Source organism: Ursus americanus, chromosome 4 (genome assembly GCF_024610735.1).
Source record: "Ursus americanus isolate L20-20 chromosome 4, mUrsAme1.1.p, whole genome shotgun sequence".
In the NCBI taxonomy this organism is placed as follows: Eukaryota; Metazoa; Chordata; class Mammalia; order Carnivora; family Ursidae; genus Ursus; species Ursus americanus.
The window spans coordinates 47,127,424-47,141,016 of NC_142130.1; the positions used below are offsets into that span (position 1 = coordinate 47,127,424).

Below are 13,593 nucleotides of genomic sequence, written 5' to 3' on the forward strand. Positions count from 1 at the left end.
CTAGCCAGCTAGGGTACTATGCCGAGATGTTTTAGTCACTGGGGAAACCTGAGCGCATTGGGAATTCTGCACATTCGTTAGTTTTCTCCAGCTCCGCAGATGAGACTGACAGGATGGAATGAGAATACATTACCTCTTTACATACCAAATGCATCACTAAAATCCAGTGATACACTTATGCACTGGCCTCAGCTAAGCCAGCCAACTAGTTACAGCATCTGGAGACAATGTAGGTAATTACAAACAATATGCACAACACGTGCCTATTCTATTTTGAACACACATTAAACATACTGAGTACTCACTGTTTTATAGCCCTTACCATTTCATCAACATAAAGATGGCAATTGTTCAAAATGTCATATTTCTTACCAGTATCTCAGGACTAGGTGGTGGTGGAGGAAGTTGGATTGGAGGCAGGGTACTCAAGGCAAACCCTTGCTTCACCTTGTTAATTTGTTCATTGTACTGTGTCTAGTAGAAGAGGAGAAACAATATTTTAGAGCAAAATAACTTCAAAGAAATAGCATATGGGAACACTTGGTGTAGTTTTGAATAATAAAACATACAATAGTTATTCTCAACCTATTATGTCAGGAATAACATAAAAACAGTTTTTAACATAAAAATAATTCTATAACACACTATCCTCAAATAGTTGTATCTTTAGAAGTATCTGTTGGCTGGCAAGATACAAAGAGACATAATTCACAGACCCTGTGATAATTCCTCAGTATTTCCATAATTCTCATCCCCAAAATGGGAACCAATCACATAAAGTGAATAGCGTCTAAAGATTCAAGAAGCTATAAGTAATATATGGGCTGAAAAAAGTATTTGTAACAAAGAGTTGAGCTACTTGCAAATATTCACTGGAGGGGAAATTTTAGGGAATATTCACTAAATATCCACATTTTGTTTATTTCAAAGTTATACCTTTCGCTTTCTCCAGTACCACATATACCTTTGTTTTATTCTCTTGGATTTTGCCAAAAGTATGATTCCAGTCACTGAAGCTTAACAACATGCTTTCAACATTTTTTGACACTGTCCCCATTTTACTTTACAGTCTTGTTTTGTAAACAACCCCCAGAGACTGAAAAAGAAATGCTTAAGAAACAAAACATTTAAAAACTTCACACAGAAGATGTGTGCTTGAAAGAAAACAAGGATGGAGACCAAGGGGGCAAGCCAGAACTATGAATAAACCCAATACGAATGCTAACCATCACTAAAGACTGAATAAGAAAGAGTCTGGGAGAGAAACAGTCAAGACCACCAGTGGAAAAGCTAGACAAGAAGGTAACACTTTGAGGCAGCAGTCACAATTAAATGTCATTATTTTGCTAGCAGTGTTGTGAAATCACAAAACAATGAACATTATATATTTACTTTTTTTGGGAAAGATTTTATTATTTATTTGAGATTTGAGAGGGGGAGAGAGAGAGTGAGAGAGAGAAAGAGAGCACAAATGAGCAGGGGGAAGAAGCAGAGGGAGAGGGAAAAGCAGGCTCCCAGCTGTGCAGGGAGCCTGATGTGTGGTTCTATCTCAGGGCCCTGAGATCATGATCTGAGCTGAAGGCAGACACTTAACTGACTGAGCCATCCAGGTGCCCCTATCTATTTACTTTAAGATATAAATACAAAAATAACCCAAAGCCAAACGAAGAAATTAATAAATATCCAGTGAGTTACCTCTTTAGATTACCTTAAGCATAGTCCTAATTCTATTAAACCAATAATGAATAATTTATTATTTTGCATTATGAAATAATTACATAAAAATTTAAGATTGAAAACTAATACAGGTCTGCTTGATCTTCCTTTTAATTTTATAAATACACAATTATTCAGACCAAGTTACAACATTTATTTTTGACTGAAGCAGCATCAGCTTTGGAATTCTAGGAAAATTAGGTGTGAAGCACAATTTTTGAGTTTATCATTTACTGTATGAAGGACCTGAAAGACCTGAAAAGACCACAAGCAAAAGTCTAGGATTTTGTCTACAACCAACTACATGCAGGTAATCAATATCAAACCTTAAAAAGGCATAAATATTAGTAGCTGAAATAAACATGTTCTTCCTTAAATTTCTCCAGTAATTGTTTTTAATGTTAGATGTTTTCTTTTAGTATATACCACCTACAACATTCACTCAATTTACTCTAGAGATACTTCACCACTTACCCTGAGGAATGCAATCTTGTTTCTAACATCTGTTACGATGGCATTCCAACTCTCTACTGCAGCCTTTAATTGAAGTGATTCCAGATTGCTGGTGTAGGAAAGGAGACACAAGAGAAAGTTCTTTCTTTTTATATACCACATAGGTCTCCAAAAATTTCCATTATATTCTTTAGCATGTATGTAAATAACATAAAACAACAAAATTACCTCCATCACCAACAATTACTTCAAATGGGCACAAAGTTGTATGGAAGCGTTTGTTATTAAAACAAAGACTGGGAACATGTAAGATTTCTTTTTTCAAGAGCAAATATAACTTCTGCTTCCAGAACATCAAGTGTTCTTCTATCTTGGCAATATATTTTTTTTACGACATATAAAACCTTTACACAGGAATCCCTCCAATGAAGTAAGGTGACTGAGAAGGCCAAACAGAGAAACTGCCCTAGCCATCCAATGTAAGAGTATTCTCAAAGATGCTGACTCCTCTTGGAAGCAGGTTTTGGACTATCTTCACCATAACCCTGACATCACAGGGCTATGGTTGGCCTATCAGCTCTTCTGCAAATTAGAAAAAGATACTCCTTATGGGAAGGCAAATCAGAAAGAAGTACCTCTTCTGCAAGGATCAATTAGATTGTTGCCTCTATGCAGTGCCTAAATTGCACAAACACAGCAGCTCTGCCAAACATGCCCACCAAATGACTTAAGTAGGAAAAGCTTTGAGGTGTTTAAGGTCTGCCATCTCTAGAAGAGAGATTTCATCAGGCCTTTCAAAAGGCTCTGTTATAACATCCCCACCCCAGTATCACCCAGCACACCAGCTTTAAGAGAGCAGAAGACGTTATCGCTGAGATCATCTTATACAAAGAGGCTTGATAATATTTTAGTTTATAGAGTGCCCCTTCTCCCTCTAGCAAGCAAAGATAGACTGATCACTTACAACAGTGCTTCCCGGACCTGAATGCACATCAGTATATCCTGGGAATCTTGCTAAACATCAGAGATTCTGATTCTTTAGAATTGAAGAATAATGATGATCATTAAAATGATAATCATTAAAAAATAATGATGCCTTGGTCCCAGAAATTCTAATTTAATTAATTCAGTATGAAAGTATATTATAAATTTAAGGATAATCTCATGCAACCTGCCCGAATTTTGAAAAGCATTCATTTATTATAACAGGAAAAAATTGCCTTTAACATATGATTTTAGATGTTAATACTGATTTTTTCCCTCAATGTACTCCAAAGATATTTAAAATTAAGCATTACAAGAAAAATTAATTAGAAAAAGGTTTTCCACTTAGAATCCACCCTGTTTTGTAAATATCTGGGCTTCATGCATGTTTCTGAGATTTTTTTTTGTCTACTTCACTACAGAGAAAGGGAAAAATCTGTCCGCAGCTATTACTGTACTCAGTAGACCTCAGTGCTTCAGCAGAAGCAACCAAGTAAAAGCAGCAGAGTGACTAAATGACTTCTGAGGTTTAAAAAAAATAAGGGTATTTTCACTTCAAAGACTCTGACATAATACATGTAAAGCACAGATTCTATTCAGCCTTAAAGCCACTTGTATCTCTGAGATGAAGACGCATTAAGGAAGAGGGAAATGTTACCTTGCTGCCATGTGAGTCACCCTGGCAAGCTGACTGAGGCATTCCTTTTCAGTCTGCTCTAGATGAAGCAAACCAAAATCTCTACGACACTGTAAGAAATACACCTACAGATTTTTGAGAGAAAGACAAAGAAGTTGAAGGTGCCCTTTTAAATGAATACATTCTTTTCTCAATCATTTCAAGTAAAGTTGAAGCTATTTTTCAATCTATTCCAGCACCTGAGCTTCCTGACCATCCACAATACATGATAAAAACTCTGATTAATTCTACAATTCTAACTTTTTTACTCAATGGTTACTGGGTTAGTAAACATTCCAGAACATTAGTTTTCAAACTTGAACATACCCTGGTATCATCTCAGACTCTAAAAAAATGATGCCTTGGTCCAGAGATTCTAATTTAATTGATACCAAGTGCTGCCTGGGTAGTGGGATTTTTAAAAGTTCTCAAGTATCTCTAATATTCAGCAAAGTTTAAGAACACTCCCAGAAGTCCTGCTATTTGCTTTTTTTTTTTTTTAATTGATGAAGGGATAAGAAAATAATCAGACCACACAGGAGGACCATGCAGTCCAAATGGGACTTGGGAGGTCATCAAGTCTGTCTCCCCACAGCAGGAATTCCTTCTGCACCATTACTGCTGCATGTTCACCTGGCCTCTGTTTTTTCTCACTAATCATTCAATATTCGCTGAAAACAGATTATATTCTTGGACAGCATTAAGTGTTTCTAAAATTAATAGTGGAAGTAGAAAGGAACATTCTGACTAAAAGCAGTGAGACACAAAATATACAAACTTGAGCTCTTAATCTGATGGTTACCCATGACCGATGTGGAAAGGTTTATAATCCTTTTAATGTTTGTGAGCTCTCTAAAAATTTGAATCTTATTGTATATCAAGTTTGGTTATCTGTAAGTAAAAATTACATACATACAGATAATCATATATCTTTTGGAAGAGACACGTGCTGTGGTGTTCTAAATTAACTTAGAAGAAACTAGGTGACATTCTGTGGGGTCTAGAAGATAAGCTGTTTTTGAAATTTGTCTGATGTGTATGTGTTTTGGGAAAATCTATGTAGAAAGTAAGAAAGAAAGGAGATGTTATCTCCAGCAGCAGAAAAATGTTATTCTTAGAAATTTGGCTTGGTGACCTGGCTTCATGAGAATTTTCCCAAATGTATGTATTTGCTATACGTATTGAAGCAGACCAATTTCCTGAAGTCATTTGGGGAAAAACAGCATAAGATCATCAACATTGAAGTAATCATATACAAAATTCCAATGAGTCAAAAAAAGCACAAGAATTGAAGCTATGTTCTTCTGGCTGGTCCTAAGATGACTTATTTCTGTTCATTTAGAACAGTCTTTTTTCAAATCTTTAGTATACTAGTACACGAGCAAAACTTCCCTCCCCAACCCCATTTCTCTCTCTCTCTTTTTTTTTTTTTACCTCAGCTGTTAAAGCTCTGCTAGTTTCTGCATTCAGTTTGTTTAAGTATGTTTTAATTGTGCTTTCCAGATTATGCTTCTCCATTTCCCACTGAGATCTGAAATATACGATCATTAAAGAGTCAACAACATTGCAGCAAGGACAGACTTTTCCACCTTATTCAGGAGGGAGAAAGATTCACGCTGTTCAGTAAGAAATATTTTCTTGTAAAAGTTTACAGAATATAAAAGCAAGAGAAGACATTACTTAACCCTACTGTTATCCTCTACTACCAAGAGTATAGAAGTTTTAAAGTTGTCAACCTAAGGGCTAGGATTTAAAACCTGGCTCTAAAATAAAGCTATCTGAGGATGAATCTGAGTTCTGAAACTTAATAGATGTGAAACCTTGGGCAAGTTCCTTAACTTCTCTATACCTCAGTTTCTTTACATGTGAAAATGGAGAACAATGTATTGCTGACCTCAAAGAGCTGTTGCAAAAACACATTCAGCTAATATACATAAAAGCATTTTGTGTTTAGTACATATTATTAAATAAATGCTAGCTATTATCATTAGATTTCACACAAAGTTCCTACAAGCTTTTCTGTATCCCCAAAATAGCAACTACAAAGGTTTTTACCATCCCTGCCCTCACTGCATTAAAGCTAAAGCACTGCATTAAAATATTGCACTGGTTATCTCAGTATCTCAGCTCACATTCAACACCTTAGAATGAAAACAAATCCTACAGCTTGAAAAGGAGAGAGGGAGATGATAAGGACATTATTTATGAAGGACATTAGAGAGAAAGGCTACCTATAAGGTTTCTTTTTTTTCTATCCCATTTCAGCTTCCTACACCTGAGGCCCAAACTTTAGGGCATACAAACCAAATTATGTCCTTAAAGGAAACAACTGATTAGAAATATAGTATTATAATAGGGACTTTTACAAAAGCTATCCTCAATGTTTTATTAGAAACACTTGGATGCTTGCATACTTGACAAACATTGATGAGAAGTTTGATAAAACAATATATTGTTAATACCACTATGGCCAGAGTGTTTTGAGGGAAAAAATATTCAAGGACATATATTCAACCAAGAGGAATTATTATGCCATTGAATATTGTGCAAAATTGCTTACAAGAACAAGAGAAAAAAATAAACTGCATGAAAATGAAAAACTTTTGTGCTTTAAAGGACGTCATCAAGAAAGTAAAAAGACAACCCGCAGAATGGGAGATAATATTTGGAAATCATGTATCTGATAAAGGACTTGTATCCAGAACATGCACAGAACTCTGAAAACTCAACAAAAGACAACCCAATTTAAAAAATGGCCAAGGATTTAAATAGACATTTCTCCAAGGAGATATACAAATAGCCAGTAAGCACTCAAAAAGATGTTCAACGGTCAACAAAACAAAGAGGCAGCCCATGGAATGGGAGAAGATATTTGCAAATGACACTACAGATAAAAGGCTGGTATCCAAGATCTATAAAGAACTTCTCAAACTCAACACCCAAGAAGCAAATAATCAAATAAAAAAATGGGCAGAAGATATGAACAGACACTTTCCAATTAGGACATACGAATGGCTAACAGACATATCCAAAAATGTTCAACATCATTAGGCATCAGGGAAATTCAAATCAAAACCACGTTGAGATACCACCTAACACCAGTTAGAATGGAAAAAACTGACAAGGCAAGAAACAACAAATGTTGGAGAGGATGTGGAGAAAGGGGATCCCTCTTACACTACTGGTGGGAATGCAAGTTGGTACAGCCACTTTGGAAAATAGTGTGGAGGTTCCTTAAAAAATTAAAAATAGAGCTACCCTATGACCCAGCAATTGCACTACTGGGTATTTACCCCAAAGATAAAGATGTAGTGAAAAGAAGGGCCATATGCACCCCAATGTTCATAGCAGCAGTGTCCACAATAGCCAAACTGTGGAAGGAGCCGAGATGCGCTTCAACAGACAAATGGATAAAGAAGATGTGGTCCAGAGCCGGTCCTCCGAGTCGAGCTGGATAGGTACCAGACCAGCCTAAACAACCACGGAACCAGCCTGAGACGCAGGAAGACGCATCTGGATCTCTACAAATGAACATCTCCAGCGCTGAGTATTGAGGTACGAAGCGGGGAGCCATGAAACTGTGCACAGATATCGGAAGATAAACGGAAGGGGGAGGGAGCCGCCGCGTTCGGGCGCCGGGAAGCGGTAGCCACTTGCACGGGAGAGCGGGCGGGGCTCACGGTCGGCACCCGCAAAACAGCAGACTGAGACCGTGAGCCGGGTGCGCACGCCACCAGGCATCTCGCGGAACCCCAGAATCCTGGTGCGCTCACTGAATCCAGACTGAGACCGGGAGATCCGGGAGCGCGCGCGGGGCGGCTGGCGGCTGGCGGCATTAGAAACACAAAGGACAGAGACGCGCCGGCCCTGGAAGTGAGGGCTGGGACGCCGGGTGTGGGGCGCACATCCCGGGACACTGCAGGGTTGAGCAGCACCAACAGAAACAGAGTTAAAGTGGCCAGAACATTAGTAGAGAACGGGCCGCAATCCTTCTGTTCCGTGACAGAGGCTGAAATTTGGCCGCTGCTGCTCTGACTCTCAGAAGAGGCACAGCAAACCGCCAGGGAAAGCCGCCAGAGAACAAAAGCCTGGAAATACCGGCTCAGGGAGTGCCCATCCCCATCCCCCCTCGCAGGGGACACGGAGACTCTACCCAAACAGGGCTGCCTGAGTATCGGCGCGGCAGGCCCCTCCCCCAGAAGGCAGGCTGAAAAATCAAGAAGCCCACAACCCGAGGCGCCGGGGTGGCGCAGTCATTGAGCGCCTGTCTTCGGCTTAGGGCGTGATCCCGGCGTTCCGGAAAGGAGTCCCTCATCGGGCTCCTCCGCTGGGAGCCTGCTTCTTCCTCTCCCACTCCCCTGCTTCTGTTCCCTCTCTCGCTGGTTGGCTGCCACATAAATAAATAAATAAAATCTTTAAAGAAGAAGCCCACATCCCTAAGATCCCTATAAAACAAGGGGCACGGCCTGGGACCCAGTCAATAATTTGGGCTCTGGAAACCCCGCAACCTCTCTTCATCAGAATGACAAGAAGGAGAAGCCCCCCCCAGCAAAGAAAAGACAGTGAGACTGTGGCCTCTGCCACAGAAATAATGGATATGGACGTAACCAAATTATCAGAAATGGAATTCAGAGTAACGATGGTCAAAATGATGAGTAGAATTGAAAAAAGTATAAACGAAAAGGTTACTGAGAATATAGAATCCCTAAGGACAGAAATGAGAGCGAATCTGACAGAAATTAAAAATTCTATGAGCCAAATGCAGGCAAAACTAGAGGCTCTGACAGCCAGGGTCGCAGAAGCAGAGGAAAGGGTTAGTGAATTGGAGGATGGGTTAATAGAGGAAAAAATGAAAATAGAAGATGGTCTTAAAAAAATCCATGCCCACGAATGTAGGTTACGGGAGATTACTGACTCAATGAAACGATCCAATGTTAGAATCATCGGCATCCCCGAGGGGGTGGAGAAAAACAGAGGTCTAGAAGAGATATTTGAACAAATTGTAGCTGAAAACTTCCCTAATCTAGCAAGGGAAACAAACATTCGTGTCCAAGAGGCAGAGAGGACCCCTCCCAAGCTCAACCACGACAAACCTACGCCACGTCATGTCATAGTGCATTTCGCAAATATTAGATGCAAGGATACAGTATTGAAAGCGGCCAGGGCAAAGAAATTTCTCACGTACCAAGGCAAAAGCATCAGAATTACGTCAGACCTGTCTACACAGACCTGGAATGAGAGAAAGGGTTGGGGGAGCATTTTTAAAGCTCTTTCAGAGAAAAACATGCAGCCAAGGATCCTTTATCCAGCAAGGCTGTCATTCAGAATTGATGGAGAAATAAAGACATTTCAGAATCGCCAGTCACTAACCAATTTTGTAACTACGAAACCAGCCCTACAGGAGATATTACGGGGGGTTCTATAAAAGTAAAAAGGCCCCAAGAGTGATACAGAACAGAAAGTCACAGCCAATACAAAAAAAGACTTTACTGGCAACATGGCAACATTAAAATCATATCTATCAGTAATCAGTCTTAATGTAAATGGTTTGAACCATCCCATAAATGCCACAGGGTTGCAGATTGGATAAAAAGAAATGACCCATCCATTTGCTGTCTACAAGAGACTCATTTCGAACCCAAAGATGCATTCAGACTGAGAGTAAGGGGATGGAGTACCATCTTTCACACAAATGGTCCTCAAAAGAAAGCTGGGGTAGCAATTCTCATATCAGATAAATTGGATTTTAAACTACAGACTATAGTTAGAGACGCAGAAGGGCACTATATTATTCTTAAGGGAAGTATTCAACAAGTGGATATGACAATTATAAATATATATGCCCCCAACAGGGGAGCAGCAAGATACACAAGCCAACTCTTATCCAGAATAAAGAGACATATAAATGAAAATACATTAATAGTAGGGGACCTCAACACTCCACTATCAGAAATAGACAGAACACCCTGGCAAAAACTAAGCAAAGAATCAAAGGCTTTGAATGCCATACTCGACGAGTTGGACCTCATAGATATATATAGAACACTACACCCCAGAACCAAAGAATACTCATTCTATTCTAATGCCCATGGAACATTCTCAAGAATAGACCATGTTCTGGGACACAAAACAGGTCTCAACCGATACCAAAAGATTGAAATTATCCCCTGCATATTCTCAGACCACAACGCTCTGAAATTGGAACTCAACCACAAGGAAAAATTTGGAAGAAACTCAAACACTTGGAGACTAAGAGCCATACTGCTCAGGAATGACTCGATAAACCAGGAAATCAAAAATCAAATTAAACAATTTATGGAGACCAATGAGAATGAAAATACAACAGTCCAAAACCTATGGGATACTGCAAAGGCAGTCCTAAGGGGGAAATACATAGCCATCCAAGCCTCACTCAAAAGAATAGAAAAATCTAAAATGCAGTTTTTATATTCTCACCTCAAGAAGCTGGAACAGCAACAGAGGGACAGGCCTAATCCACGCACGAGGAAGCAGCTGACCAAAATTAGAGCTGAAATCAATCAAGCAGAAACCAGAAGTACAGTAGAGCAGATCAACAGGACTAGAAGCTGGTTCTTTGAGAGAATCAATAAAATTGACAGACCACTGGCAAGACTTATCCAAAAGAAAAGAGAAAGGACCCAGATTATTAAAATCATGAATGAAAAAGGAGAGGTCACGACGAGCACCATTGAAATTGGAAGGATTATTAGAAATTTTTATCAACAGCTATATGCCAATAAACTAAGCAATCTGGAAGAGATGGAATCCTTCCTGGAAACCTATAAACTACCAAGATTGAAACCGGAAGAAATTGATTCCTTAAACAGGCCAATTAATTATGAAGAAATTGAGTCAGTGATAAACAGCCTTCCAAATAACAAAACTCCAGGCCCAGACGGTTTTCCTGGGGAATTCTACCAAACGTTCAAAGAAGAAATAATACCTATTCTCCTAAAGCTATTTCAAAAAATAGAAACAGAAGGAAAGCTACCAAACTCATTCTATGAGGCCAATATTACCTTGATCCCCAAACCAGGCAAAGACCCCCTCAAAAAGGAGAATTACAGACCGATTTCCCTAATGAATATGGATGCCAAAATCCTCAACAAGATACTTGCTAATAGAATCCAACAGTACATTAGAAGGATTATCCATCACGATCAAGTGGGATTCATACCTGGGATGCAAGCGTGGTTCAATATTCGCAAATCAATCAGCGTGATACATCATATCAACAAGAAAAGACTCAGGAACCATATGATCCTCTCAATCGATGCCGAAAAAGCATTTGACAAAATACAGCATCCTTTCCTGATTAAAACCCTTCAGAGTGTAGGAATAGAAGGTACATTTCTCAATCTCATAAAAGCCATCTATGAAAAGCCTACTGCAAATATTATTCTCAATGGAGAAAAGCTGGAAGCCTTTCCCTTAAGATCAGGAACTCGACAAGGATGCCCACTCTCGCCACTATTATTCAACATAGTACTAGAAGTCCTTGCAACAGCAATCAGACGACAAAAAGGGATCAAAGGTATTCAAATCGGCAAAGAAGAAGTCAAAATGTCTCTCTTTGCAGATGACATGATATTCTATATGGAAAACCCAAAAGAAGCCACTCCCAAATTATTAGAAGTTATAGAGCAATTCAGTAACGTGGCAGGATACAGAATAAATGCTCAGAAATCAGTTGCATTTCTATACACGAATAATGAGACGGAAGAAAGAGAAATTAGGGAATCCATCCCATTTACAATAGCACCAAAAACCATACGTTACCTTGGAATTAACTTAACCAGAGACGTAAAGGACCTATATTCTAGAAACTATAAATCACTCTTGAAAGACATTGAGGAAGACATAAAAAGATGGAAAGATATTCTATGCTCATGGATCGGAAGAATTAACATAGTTAAAATGTCCATGCTACCCAGAGCAATCTACACTTTCAATGCTATCCCGATCAAAATACCAAGGACATTTTTCAAAGAACTGGAACAAACAGTCCTTAAATTTGTATGGAACCAGAAAAGGCCCCGAATCTCCAAGGAACTGTTGAAAAGGAAAAACAAAGCTGGGGGCATCACAATGCCGGATTTCGAGCTGTACTACAAAGCTGTGATCACAAAGACAGCATGGTACTGGCACAAAAACAGACACATAGACCAATGGAACAGAATAGAGAGCCCAAAAATGGACCTTCGGCTCTTTGGGCAACTAATCTTTGATAAAGCAGGAAAAAACATCCGGTGGGAAAAAGACAGTCTCTTCAATAAATGGTGCTGGGAAAATTGGACAGCTACATGCAAAAGAATGAAACTTGACCACTATCTCACACCATACACAAAAATAAACTCCAAATGGATGAAAGACCTCAATGTGAGACAGGAATCCATCAAAATTCTAGAGGAGAACATAGGCAACAACCTCTACGACATCGGCCAAAGCAACCTTTTTCATGACACATCCCCAAAGGCAAGAGAAACAAAAGATAAAATGAATTTATGGGACTTCATGAAGATTAAAAGTTTCTGCACAGCCAAGGAAACAGTCAGAAAAACTAAGAGGCAGCCCACGGAATGGGAGAATATATTTGCAAATGACACTACAGATAAAGGACTGGTATCCAAGATCTACAAAGAACTTCTCAAACTCAATACACGAGAAACAAATAAACAAATCAAAAAATGGGCAGAAGATATGAACAGACACTTTTCCAATGAAGACATACAAATGGCTAACAGACACATGAAAAAATGTTCAAAATCATTAGCCATCAAGGAAATTCAAATCAAAACCACACTGAGATACCACCTTACGCCAGTTAGAATGGCAAAAATAGACAAGGCAAGAAACAACAATTGTTGGAGAGGATGTGGAGAAAGGGGATCCCTCCTACATTGTTGGTGGGAATGCAAGTTGGTACAGCCACTCTGGAAAACAGTGTGGAGGTCCCTTAAAAAGTTAAAAATTGAGCTACCCTATGATCCAGCCATTGCACTACTGGGTATTTACCCCAAAGATACAGACGTAGTGAAGAGAAGGGCCATATGCACCCCAATGTTCATAGCAGCAATGTCCACAATAGCTAAATCGTGGAAGGAGCCGAGATGCCCTTCAACAGATGACTGGATTAAGAAGTTGTGGTCCATATATACAATGGAATATTACTCAGCTATCAGAAAGAACGAGTTCTCAACATTTGCTACAACATGGACAGCACTGGAGGAGATAATGCTAAGTGAAATAAGTCAAGCAGAGAAAGACAACTATCATATGATTTCTCTCATCTATGGAACATAAGAACTAGGATGATCAGTAGGGGAAGAAAGGGATAAAGAAAGGGGGGGTAATCAGAAGGGGGAATGAAACATGAGAGACTATGGACTATGAGAAACAAACTGAGGACTTCAGAGGGGAGGGGGGTGGGGGAATGGGATAGACCGGTGATGGGTAGTAAGGAGGGCACGTATTGCATGGTGCACTGGGTGTTATACACAACTAATGAATCATCGAGCCTTACATCGGAAACCGGGGATGTACTGTATGGTGACTAACATAATATAATAAAAAATTATTAAAAAAAAAAAAAAAAAAAAGAAGATGTGGTCCATATATACAATGGAATATTACTCAGCCATCAGCAAGAATGAGTACCCAACATTTGCACCAACACGGATGGAACTGGAGGAGATTATGCTAAGTGAAAGAAGTCAAGCAGAGAAAGACAATTATCATATGGT

The 13,593-nt window shown here is 39.2% G+C and overlaps 1 protein-coding gene across 17 annotated transcripts in view; it reads right to left on the reverse strand.

The window, feature by feature from the left end:
- DZIP3 (DAZ interacting zinc finger protein 3) overlaps positions 1-13,593 on the reverse strand; it is a 100,624-nt gene that overhangs the window by 10,736 nt on the left and 76,295 nt on the right. For 16 of the 17 annotated variants that reach the window (XM_045785247.2, XM_045785253.1, XM_045785252.2 and 13 more), the window contains 4 exons: positions 5,264-5,360; positions 3,812-3,915; positions 2,191-2,278; positions 373-474 (listed from right to left, as the gene is read on the reverse strand). In XM_045785247.2, coding sequence (XP_045641203.1) covers positions 373-474; positions 2,191-2,278; positions 3,812-3,915; positions 5,264-5,360 — 391 coding nt within the window. The remainder of the gene's footprint in view (positions 1-372; positions 475-2,190; positions 2,279-3,811; positions 3,916-5,263; positions 5,361-13,593) is intronic. The other variant, XM_045785255.2, reaches the window with a different exon arrangement.